This window comes from Contarinia nasturtii, unplaced genomic scaffold, assembly GCF_009176525.2.
Source record: "Contarinia nasturtii isolate CC-2019 unplaced genomic scaffold, AAFC_CNas_1.1 Cnas_scaffold_2617, whole genome shotgun sequence".
Lineage (NCBI taxonomy): Eukaryota > Metazoa > Arthropoda > Insecta > Diptera > Cecidomyiidae > Contarinia > Contarinia nasturtii.
The window spans coordinates 604-13,487 of NW_022199937.1; the positions used below are offsets into that span (position 1 = coordinate 604).

The 12,884-nt window shown below is 32.7% G+C and overlaps 2 protein-coding genes across 2 annotated transcripts; both read left to right on the forward strand.

Annotated features, from left to right (window-relative positions):
- The first annotated feature begins 1,948 nt into the window (after nucleotides 1-1,948).
- LOC116348682 (protein takeout-like) lies at nucleotides 1,949-8,479 on the forward strand. Its single transcript, XM_031779751.1, has 6 exons — nucleotides 1,949-2,193; nucleotides 6,232-6,341; nucleotides 7,239-7,369; nucleotides 7,443-7,726; nucleotides 7,821-7,939; nucleotides 8,020-8,479. Exons 1-6 carry the CDS (start codon nucleotides 2,127-2,129, stop codon nucleotides 8,050-8,052), a joined length of 744 nt encoding a protein of 247 aa, XP_031635611.1. The 5' UTR covers nucleotides 1,949-2,126; the 3' UTR covers nucleotides 8,053-8,479.
- A 648-nt stretch (nucleotides 8,480-9,127) lies between these two features.
- On the forward strand, nucleotides 9,128-12,713 carry LOC116348681. The gene is made up of 5 exons (XM_031779749.1): nucleotides 9,128-9,483; nucleotides 10,210-10,293; nucleotides 10,376-10,441; nucleotides 10,532-10,584; nucleotides 12,358-12,713. The coding sequence occupies exons 2-5, from the start codon at nucleotides 10,221-10,223 to the stop codon at nucleotides 12,481-12,483; spliced, it is 318 nt and encodes a 105-aa protein (XP_031635609.1). The 5' UTR covers nucleotides 9,128-9,483; nucleotides 10,210-10,220; the 3' UTR covers nucleotides 12,484-12,713.
- The last annotated feature ends 171 nt before the right edge of the window (nucleotides 12,714-12,884 follow it).

The window sequence follows — 12,884 nt, forward strand, 5'->3', positions numbered from 1 at the left end:
TTTTGAATGCCGTAGCAAGGAAAAATCAATGCCAACATTTTGTATATCTCCCAAACATAAAATAGGCAATTCATTGCACAAAATATATATATTTACACTTAAGAAACCAGTCTATTTCTTGAATCGATACGTGTTTTGACTGAAATTTTCAACATATCTCATACAGAATTTCTTTCGAACTTGTTGAACCTTTATTGTTACGTCCAAACTAAAACATGTTTTGCATGCAAACATTCACACTCAAAACAATATTCAGATTACTAAACCGTTTCAATGTCAAGTACCTTTCATCTGCTTGTAAATTGTTATCCAAATAAATTGAACATATAGAATATTAAGTTCTGTGAAACCAGTTACACTTAGACGCCTATTGATTGATACGAGTTGTTTCCTTTCCGTGTTCAGTAATATCTTATCATCTCAACCAATATTTAACGTAAATTTCTAATCACCAATCAACAATATGATGGAGAGAAATTTGTACATCTTTCCTAGCTGGTTTGATCTTGAAACTAGTTTTTTTAGAAGAAGAAATACACAACAGTCTAAGTTTAGTGTGTGTGTGTGTGTATGAGTGCAAACAAATGAAAATTCATTCAGCAAATAAAATTAGTCACCGGCAAACAATACATATCGACGAGAGAATCATTTTGTTATCGACAGTAAATATTTAAGCGTAAAGATTCGCTACTGATCAATGCATCTCAGACTCAGTTAAGATAAAATTAAACTAAACAAAGTAACATCGGTGACCATGTGCAACTTTTGTGATTTGTTGTACCTGTGTGATTTACTGCGAAAGAAAAAAAAAGTTAAATTTATCACTTTAACCATGTCAGTTTGTTCATTTTTGCTGCATTTTTATTATTATCATAAAGAGAGAAAAAACTTCATAGAAACCCAAAGAGGCTGGAGCTGTATGAATGTAAAAATGAAAATACGTCATTTTTCTTCATTACCATCACAAAAATCGCAGTAAATAAAACAACTCCTTCCGACTGAAAATATCTGACTGAACCTTATCGAGCTGAAAAAATTATATTCAGTTCTAATGAATTTCGTTCAGATATGCGTTAAAACCACATGTTAAAAACCTTCTGTTGAGTTCATTTATTGGTATTTGTTTGTCATTCATTAGTTGTATAGTGAATCGGTAAATAGCAAACACCGCTCATCATTTAAAATCAAATGTCGCGTCTACGACCATACTGTCATAAATTCTCTGTGCTCACTCTTCCTTTCTTTCTTTCACACAGCGAATCACTTTCGATTGCATTTGGTTTCAATCAAATGAAGAAATTCCCCGCAAATCTGTGAAGTAGTTTTTTTCAGACAATATATTGAATTAACTGGTCAGTTGAGCTGACAGTACGTTAGCCAGCTAAATGGACTAAAAGAATAGACGTTATTGTTTTAATGATGAATCACTTTTCTTGTTTTAATAGAATTGATTGTTCATTATAACAATAACTTTTATTGTTTTAGTCCATTTAGCTGGCTAACGTACTGTCAACTCAACTGACCAGTTAGTTCAATATATTGTCTGGTTTTTTTTTGAAGAAGTTATAAGTAAATTGGCATATATCTTTTGACAGAGAACTGTTCAATCGTTGTCTAACTAACTCACTCACGTTGGCTACCACCATACGAATAGTAGCTTGGGTTGTTGTTTTTATTTATTCGCCGTGTGTTTACTGAATCTGTTGAAGTGGCAGCTATGTACAATACATCGTCTAGTAAGCATGTCTTTGTAGTATGTTTCGTGTGGTTCATTTCGATTTCATTGGTATGCTTATTTTTTCTCTCATTCGGTTAAAATTTACTCTTTGGATTTTTGTATGCGCTCGTTGTTTCCTTCACAGAAAAAAAACCGTGTCTGAACATAAAACGCAAACTGATTGAATGTGGTAGTTTTTTTGGCTCTTAAAAATCATTGTAAACACTCGTGGCTACTCAGTCGCAGTCGAGATCTTCAACTCTCAACAATCTCAATCTAATCATAGATCATTTTGAATAGAAATTTTGTCTACCAAACAATCGAACTTTTAAAGTATTACAATTTGAAAATCAAATTTTCTCAAAAAATAGATTCTTTTTAATTCATAAAATTTTTAAAAGCTATAAAAATGTGGGGTTTCTTATTCATCGTAGCCACTTTGGCAATATCTCTGTCTACAGCTGCATCTGATGTCCGTAAGTAAAAAAATATTTTCTATTTTAATTTCATTTTTAAATTGGGAAATCATTTTTTTTAAAGAGACAAACAAAGAACCACAGCAAAAGGCGTGTTTCAAAAAAAAGTGTTGATCTGTGCTTAAAAATTGTATTCAGTGTGTGAATTTTTTCAACGTAAATTGTGTGGTTTTTGAAATTTATATACACTCGCCTGTTTTGATGATGCAATCTGAAAATCAATTCACTTTTCTCTTAGTTGAAATTAAAAAAGCCGCTTACACATAAAAATATTCAGTTTGTATATGTTGTATTTCAGTTCACGTTAGACGTGATTCTTCACTTCCTATACCGATTGTATAACTCGCGTCTATGCTGCGTCGTATGTTGCTCTGATAAAAGCAAGATATATTCATTATACGTATTTATTGGTAAAGGAAGCTTTGCATGCATTTTCTCTTTCACTTGTAGACGCGCTGAGACATAAACCAATGCAAGCTATATCATTGAAATAAATTAATAAATTTATAACATAAATTGCGGAAAACATCTGACTTCAATATAAACTTGATCACAAGAGTTCGACGTTCGTTATCGTCAATGCATAAATAATAGTGCAAATCCATTGCGAATCATCAGTTTGTGTACTTTGCAAATTTGCACAATCTGATGATCGTATGCTATTTTGTTAAGGGGTTCAATGCAATTTTTCAGTTTGTCCATCGTTTTCAAGTGAAGACTCAATATCATCTCAGATCTTGCATAATTTGAAAGGCAAACAAATATAAAAAATTGAACTTTGATAACGAACATTTTATTACGTAAATCCCCGGCATAACAAACAACAATGACACATATTTTTGATGCATAAAATTCCATGTATGTCGTTAAAGATCTGAATTGTCAATGAAAAATAAGCAAACAACAAACAGTGTAAAAGAACATGGAAAAAACCTTGGGGAAGTTCCGTTCAAGAAAGCAATTAAATTGTTATCAGAATCTTTGCATGATAACCACTCGAATTAATCTTGTTATAAAAATCTGTGATTTTCAATTGACGTAAATGACCGAGTAGCACTCGAGCACATACGCGCTTCATAGTTCATTCATTCACTCTGTATTCGGCGCAAAATTATATTCAACAAGTCTAGAGAGAAAAAAATGGAATCAAGGACAAGCGCACACGTTTTTTTCTTTTTTGTATGTGTTGCATTTGATTAGTTTAATTCACAAATTGGAAGTAGAATTTGAAAAAAAAAAACTAAAACACGATACACGATTTTGCAATCGAAAAATTAAAAAAAAGACCTGCTCAAGTAAATCATGAAAAAAAATTGAATGAAAATGCTTTTGAAGAGAACACCGTTAAATTGCATCATCCACAGAAACTGGTTCTAAAAAGCTCGTTATGTAAGTTCAATTTCAAACGATTATTATCATAAATGCAAACCATTCGAATTTTCAACAAGCCTTCGAAGAATGGTTGATAATTTTTTTGTATGTTTATTATTTAAGTTTACAACCATTCTGCTTAATAAATTGATGATGACTTGACACTGCAATTTAATGCCAAAGAACTTAGTTTAAAGTTTGGCTTAATGAACTTGTCGACCGGATCTACGCCCATTCGTTTCGCAGTCACAGGAAATTGGTCAATTTATGTGTGTGCGTTCGCACACACTTTTACACAAAGATCGCGAATTGCCAGATATAAAATTCAGTTTGCGCGCAACGCGCATGTTTACCTTAACCGCTCTCGTTTATATGCAATCGAATTTCGAACTTTAAATGAACATCAAAAAAGCAGTAAATGTTTTTTTTTGGTTGCCAAACAGTGTTTCGTTTTCATCAGTTTTTCAAACATGAGTTTAAATGCATTGGCATCAAACATCATACATGCACTTTGCAGCCTGCACGATAAAAAAAATATTGATTTTTGACGCGCATGTAAATGTAGTTAGAATATATGTTATATAATAGTTCACGGATTGACGTATGAAAAGTAACCGTGTTTTGAGCGCTAATCTCAAAAACCAAATGCTGCACCAAAAGCGGAGAGTATCATGACATGGCAGACGGAGAGTGCAAGACAAATTGGAATTTAATTCCAAAATTGTTGAGAAATATAAATCGACATTAAATTTCAAATAAAACCGCTCAAAAAAATACGACGAAAAATTATGTATAGAATCGATCCGAAAGTTAAACATATAGAATGCGAATGGCAATCGGTTTTTGCTTCTTCATTTAACTGATTCTGGTTTTATATACTTTATGGAATTTTAGCCATTTTTTGTCGCAGCCACATGTATGTGAGACCGTTAAAATTGCCATTTTAAACTTGTACTTCCATTCAAAAAAAAACTTCCATTCGGAAGAAGTCGCTCAATGCACATACAGTGTACATGTACACTTAATTCATTTTTCAGGCAGTAATATTAATTCCCACATTTTTGCTAATTAAAGTCGATTTTTTTACTCGCCGGTAAACATGATGCATTTATTGCTCCAACCAATCGTTCCGGTTTGGCAAGCTTATGCTTATCCAATTTCGATTTCATGGTTGTTCGATTGGAGTTTTTTTAACGATAGAATGACATTTACGCAATTTTCCGTTTTGAATGCACATTTATAGTAGCACTCAATGGGTCAATAACCATAAATACCATTCATTTTATCGATCTTGTTTGAACCATCATTTTTATTCTGTCTTCGGCGAAGCATTAGAACTGATTTGTGTCGATTTATTTATTTAATTCAATCGAATTCATGCTCAAATAAATTAATAAAATTGCCATTCAGAACACGAAACGGCCCAGATGTTCTTTCAGCCTCGAAGTAGTAGGCCTATAATTAAAATTGCATTTGATTCGAGGTATTTTATTTCTCCGATAATATGTGATAAGAGTGCTGTCTCGTTTGGAAAACACGTTTTGCCGGTCAATCGTTTGATAGCGTCAATTAAAAACATGAATCGACACCTCAAATGATTCACTCTCTACATGCGCTCGCACGTACAACAAGTCCCATTGCAGTTTGAGGTGTTTCATTTCGCACACACTTTTAGTTCGATAATAATTCTTGCATTCGATAAAGAGAAATAGAGAGATATCATAAATTGTGTCAATCGACTATCTCGTGTGCATATTAATACATTGATGGAGGATTTTTTCAATCGCATATATGAGCACAGCATCGTTGTGCTTGTGCATACATCGTATGAGAATTGAGAGCAGCACAGGCTGTGCACAGCACACATCACATTGTACACACCAGACTGTGAAACTGATGTAATTCGGTAGATTTGCGTGACAATTTGCGCATTGCATTGCGCACGAGGCTCAAAACAACTCAGTTTATTTTCTATTTTGCTGTGCGGTGATCACAAAGTCTGCCCTACTCATCAAAATTGGCGGAGAATCGACATGATTAGATAATTATGATATTTGGATACGAGTCGTTGTGAGAGATTTAGTGACATACACATAGCCCGCATTTGTTTAGGAGCTGGTAAATTGTCTTTGCATTAAATTAGAGACGTTTATGTTTTTTTTCTAAATCGATTTTTTCTCGAAGTCAATAATACACTATGGAAAGTTGTTTGCATTACACAAAAAATTGTGTTTTCTATGATATTTTTTTTTTCTTTTGAAGATTGCCAAACGAAAATTTGTGATTGCAATTTGTAAATAGTTCCATTCAAGTTTCTTTTTACTTGTCTTCTGTTGTCCGTAGCCTTATCGCTTTTTGTTGCAATGTGTTTGAGCCAAACGCAAGTCTGATGTGAATTTTGAATCATATGAAGAAATGTTTAGTTATTAATTTATGTGTTTATTGCGCGCTCGCATATGTTCTCAAAGTCTCTGAGCTCTAATATTGAAAGAAATGTTGAAAGATTTAAATTTTCACATACGAAGTCAAACAAATCGACTTGCCAATCGCCAGTTGTTTTTTTTATCACCGCATTCGTATGCACATATTTTTTTCCTTTATTCACTCACCGGTCTGAACGTTTATGTTTATTTTTTTTATCAATATTCTGCTTGTTTTTTTGTTTAGCTGAATACATAATCCAATGTCATCGATCGGACCCAAAACTGCTCGATTGTCTAAAAGGTAGTTTGCATCACTTGAGACCATATTTAGCACAAGGAATACCAGAAATTGAGGTATGTCGATCAATCTTTTTTTTCTGTACTCATTAATTCTTTTTACGTTGTTGATTGCAGTTGAAAATGCATTGAAATTTCATCAATCTCAATTTGCTTTGAATCTGTCTTGAACTGTGTATATCTTTGCATGCTTGATAAAAGAAATCACCAGATACGTTTATTTAGGAAGTAAATAATACATCCTGGATAAAAGATTCCATTCACTATAAAATCTATAGTTGGCGGAAACGTCAAGAATCAAAAACTGTGTTGCTTTTATTTGTTTGTATTTATTTCAAATGGAAAATGTAAGGAATAGCTCTTTAAATCAGAGTGTTTCCAGTGGAAAGTTTTTCTAAGATGTTAATTAAGATGTGGAATCTATTTATAGAGTCAAATTCAATAAAAACCTTCTTTGCATAAATTCTCACGAACAATAAACCGACAATCGCGATCATTTTGTATTTAATTTAGACATCGAGATGAAATATTATTATGTTTATCGAAGTCAGTGAATTCATTAAAGTCACGCCAGATTCGCCTCATTGTACGCAATATTTACGTTAATCATGAATATTGCGAATAATTGCTGACGTGATGCATTGCTATGCATTGTTTCTTGCGTCCAATCTACTTTCACGAAAACCTTCCAATACACAATTTTTTTCAACAATACGATCGGATTTTTTTTTTAATTTTAATTTTTTATGGTTATAAGTTCCTGTTTAAGCACATTCGATTAATGATTGAATTGATGAGACAAAGAAATATGCAATTCATTGATATTATTGTCGATTTTACGTCGTTTAGCATAAAAATGTTCAGTGCAATTAATCGTTTCAACTCAATATCGAATCCATTTTAGTTTTGGAGATTTGATGTATTTATTTTATCATATATATTTTTTTTGAATAGATGCCATCGGTTGAGCCATTCATAATGGATTCACTTTCGCTACAGCTTACGGGGGGACCACAAGGCTACCGCGTGAATCTAAAAAATATGGAAATTTTCGGAGCAAGCAACTTTACTGTCAAAAGCATTAAGTGAGTGTACAAAATTAACCTTTTCTTCAAATTAAATCAACTTCAATGTATCTGTGGTTTTCTATTTGATTAGATTGAGTGAGAATAATCGGCCATTTGAAGCTCGTGTTGCAATTCCCCGTTTGACAATCCGTGCCAAATACGCCAGTTCAGGTGTATTGCTGATCATTCCAGCCAGTGGTTCCGGTGATTTTGATGCCGTACTAGATGGCGTTATTGCCGATTTAAAAGGACAAGTTTCAACTGACGATAAAAATGGCAAAACATACTTGCATGTCGATAGCTTAGCCATGGAATTGAATGTGAAGAAAGTGCGCATGCACATCGCCAAGGTGTTCAAAAACAACCGCATTTTAAGTAAGCTTAAATTATTATCGAAATGTTATTACAACATCGCATCATTTTTTTTCGCATTGAAGTGAATTGTATTTGTAAATAATTTTTATTGCAGCCGAAGCTACAAATTTGTTCTTGCGCGAAAATGGTATTGAAGTGCTCAAAGCTATGCAACCGCAACTGCAGAAGAAATTATCGGTGGAATTTTCGGGCATTGCGAATCAACTCTTGAAGGTAGGATTTTACATTATTTTTGTTTTGTATTTATTCTTATTGTAATCATTATGTTTATTTTTTTCATTTACTATTTGAAGCACGTTCCCCGTGAAGCATTCTTGATAGATTAAGTGAGCAAGATCGTGATCCAAATAACAACATTTTATCGCATAAAATTGTAATCATCACCAATTGTGTACATGACGTATGAAGTGCTGTATGTTTTATGACGTCAATGTTACGGCGAAGCATCTCTAAAAGTATTTATGGGGCAACAACATCAACAAACCTAATAATTTTATGCGAATTGACTAAAATATTGTTAGCGTTAAATATGTATTTTAATTTAAGTTCTCGATCACAAAACACAACTGCGTATTAGGCGGCATTCGTTGAAAAATCATTTAGCGTTTATATTTATCCATCACCATCAATCATATTATTTTCTACATTTGTATTCTTTGAAAATTTGTTACGCATTGTTCTTTTCAAAAGCAATTCAAACCCCATTCGGCTTGGATAATAAACTTTAAGCAAATAAAATTCAAGCAAAATTAATTTTACGGTTATTTTTATTATTATTGATTTTACGTGATTTTTTATGTAAAAATTATTCAACGTACCCTCGAATGACTGCTGATAATCATTCACTTGATTCTATTCTCAATCTAAGATGCATTAAAACAAAAAATTCCTAATAAAAATGTACATTTGACACAAATAGCAATATTTTTTCATATTTTTCTTGGAAACGTATTGGTCATGTATTCGTCTGAGGGCGCTTGATTGTAAATTTGACTCAAAACCAAGTTTTACTCAATATTCTTGATAAAGAACATTCAGGCGACATTCGAAAAGCTTCGTTCTAATCCCATTTAAGTTGCCTACATTTGTTCTCTCATATATTGTAAAGGTAGCGAAATGTAGTGATCCAACAAAACTTTGAGGTCTTCGTGATCTAAGATGTTCTCCTTCTCGAATAGAAAGAACGAAAATCTATCAATTTTCTTTTGTTTTATATCAATAATCAATTTTTAAACTATCCAGTCTAAAGAACACCAAATAACAACCGTATGTTACGTGCCAATGAAGATGAAAACCGTTGATTGAACATTTCGATCTTTTTGTATATATGGTTGTCACCAGAGTCTTTCTCTCTTTCGCATTTCCGCCGATCTTCGTATAAAATAAGCTGCATGGAACGAAGCATCGGTTAATCGTGACCTAGACCTCGTCGAAGAAAGTATTCACGTTGTTGAAACACTACGGGCACTCATACGTTAAGAGAAAAAAAAACTGTTTCTTTCTCGATCATTACTCATACACTCTTCTCGTCGGCGTCTTCAAGTGAATTTCATTTTGTGTGTGATTCCGTTATTTTAATGTGTTTATAGTGTGCTCTGTTTTCATGAATTTTATCACGCGCAATTGTGTGTATGGAAAGAGTGACGCGCTTGCCAACAAAGTTAAAGTGAAAGAATTCCCAGTAAAAGAAATCCATTTGTTGTGTTTTGTCCATCGTTTTGTTTGATTCTACCTATATTTTCTACAACTTTCTTTTGGTGAGTAATAATTTTTGGGGCCGAGTTTTTACGTTTTTTTTAATATTTAAAATTTAAAATATTCTGAAATCTCTGTCACGCTCTCTGAAATAATCAGTTTAAAGAACACACAGTGAAATAAATACAGTATTCTCCTCTAAAATGTCAACATATTATATTAACAATATGAATGTGATAAAACATCTGGAAAGTTTTCACTTTGGGATGCGCTCAATTTGGTGAAATTGGTCAAAGACAGTTTGGCAAACGTATTGATTTATTTATTTGAAAGTTAGAGAATAAATCAAAAGTTGTGAAGCACATATGAGTTGACAACTCTCCAAAGAAAAGCCCATGCTTCGAAATTTCAATTTGCCTTTTACTTTGGTTTTCCCGTAAAAGCGCAAGTGTTTTAAATATTAATTACTACGATAATGCATGTTTGGTGGGGCAATGTCCGTTTATACAATGTAAACCAAATCCGAGAAAAAAACATAACGATCGTACTAAGCGATAGAAAGAAAGGCTGATCATAATAAACATGTTTTGCCTTGTAATCGTTTTAAAATGCCATCAACGACGATGATCACAAAGACTTTATTGGTTACTGCACCAAATGCTTCATCAGAACATATTATCTATCAAAGACATATAAGTACTTTCATCAAACTCGTAGCATTGTGTGTGATTTTAATGCAAACAACTGTGCGATGCATTTAAAAGTAAATTATTTGGAAATTATTGCAGAAAGAATCAACATGCAATCGAAATATGTATATTTAGTGGGAGCGACTGTGGCTGCTTTGTCAATGGTTGTTTTGACTCTTCAACGTAAGTTTAACTCAATTCCGAATTGAATGTGAATGCTGAAGATTCTCCAATTATAAATGAAACTGTTTCTTTTTCACAACAGCCTACTACGTCAATCAATGTTCTCGAGATGATCCAGAGGTCAATACCTGCCTAATGAAGAGTGCCAGTGTGTAATTTTTTTAATTTGAATAATTTTTTTTATTTATGGTTAGAAATATAATTTTAAATTTTATTTACAAATATAAATTTATTTTAGATCGATTAGCACGTCTGCTTCAAGCTGGAATTCCCGAACTCGGCTTTGAAGACGTAAGTTAAAAACGGTTATTTCGTTTGATTGTGTTCTAGAAGTCATGCGTAGAATTCGCAGAATAAAGAAGACAAACGATTTAGTAAGAACAACTTTTCCAGTTACAGCGTTGAACCATAAACCCCTTTTGTTGTTTTGTTCAAATTGTCGTTGTTTGGCCATCGACACACAAACCTATTTAATTTTCAATTTTATGGTGTTTTAAAAACAGAATTTTTCTTGTATCGTTTGAGTTCGCAATGGTGCTGATCCATGCAAATTGTGTTTAAAATTAAAAAAGTGTGTTTTGCATAAAATTAGAATTCAAATGCGATGGATGAATCATTTGACCCAGTGCGTCGTACATATCGGGCAATAAAAATTCAATTTGAATACATAAAAAAAGAATGAATTGAATAAATAAAAATAAACTTTGGACAATGTGTTGCAATCGGTCACAATGTTTTGTATGGCCATCTTCTTTCGTCAACGGATAGGATGTCCCAAAATCGATTTCAAACAAAACGATCAAAACAAGACAATGAAAACCTAAGCCGACAAAATTCAATATCATTATCAATAAAATCTGATCGCATGCTGTAAACTGAATCATCTGCATGCGCACGACCTTTACGCAATAGCTGCTATGTTTATAACATCAATAAATACGTTTCTTTTCTCTTCTTTGTCTTTAAAAACTTCATTGCCCATGAGTATTTCTATAAGCAATTCTTTCGCTTAACCCTCTACTGCATTAATTTTTCCCAGAGCTGGGAATTTTTTTCTAGTTGATTTTGTTGTGATAATAACACTAAAAAAATGATTAAAATCTAAAAAAATGCGTGGTTAAAAAAAATATGCAAAAAACCGAATCGTGCCTAAAGGCAGGGCTATGCATTAGACAATATGTTTGAAACCATTGTTTACGACAATTTTCGTCTTGTTGTTTGTAATCTTTCGGCTTATTTTTTTATTATTTGATTGCTCTAGAATAAAAACAGCATATTAAATGGTCGCATGTAAAAGCAAAAATAAATGGTTTTTTTTTTTCAAATAGATTTGTTGTTGTATTTCATACAAACTACAACAACACATCTATGTAAAAACAGATGTTTTTTTATATGTGTTGTTGTATTTTTGAGGATTAATTAGTTTAAAATAGTTTCTAAAAATGCAGTGAGAGTGTATAATAATTACTTTTTTCATGGCATGCGTTTTTACGCACTTTTGAGCCTGCAGATAAATATCTACCCATAAACCAAATGTCAAATGGATATAAAATGACAATAATTCATACACCCTGCCTAAAGGCAGGGCTATGCACTAGAGGGTTAATAACGTATACAGTGGTAAATTATGTCAAGATTTTTTTGGTCTAAACGTTTTTATTCGCGTACTCCTTCACTCATCCGTTGATGCTAAATTTGTCATTCACTTTTTATTTTTTTTCTCAATTTGATTTGTTTACTCTTGAACTGCTTTTTTTTAAGTTCAAACGCAGCTTGATTCCATTTGACGGCGGTAAGGTAATAAAAAACCAAAACGATGGTGTTGCGTTCAATTTACACCATTTTTCAGCCCGAACGATTAATTCGCATGCGAATGCAAATTGATTACAGAGAAAGTGAAAACACTCTAATTACCCTCACCGCAAATTAATAAGCTTCTTCGCATATAAGCAACCAATTCTATGTTATACGTTGAAATGAATTTTGAATTCCGTAGGATTTTCTTACTTTTAGATCGAAGATTGTCATTTTCATTATTTTAATAAAAATGTCCTGATGTTTCAGATTGAACCAGTTAATGTCGATGAAATAAATATTCAACTGGGCGGCGGAGAAGATGGCTATCGAGCTACATTTACAAACATTGAAGCATATGGTGTTAGCAATCTTACATTTACTAACGTGAGGTAAGCCGATTTTGAACCTTTATTTTTTTCGTTACAAAAACTATTCTTTTGGATAGAATACAACGCCAATGAATATTCCATTTGCATTTCGTTAACAGAATATAATTGTGTAGATCGCTTTCAAATGCTTTCTCTAAGCGTTCACTGAACGTATTGAACGGAGGCTTTAACCTGTTATGTAAATTTAGTCGTGTAATATATAATAGACTATTCTTCTTGTGTGTTATAATCAAACTGTCTCTTTAATTAACTCTTCTTGACATGCGCACTCGTACTTTACATGCGTTACCGCTAGTACGAGTGGGCATGCTTACGCTTCAGTCGGCTGTCAATAAAATATTTAATATACTTGATTTTCGTTAATCTTTGGTGCTTGACTATGTAAATACGACGACAAATACATTG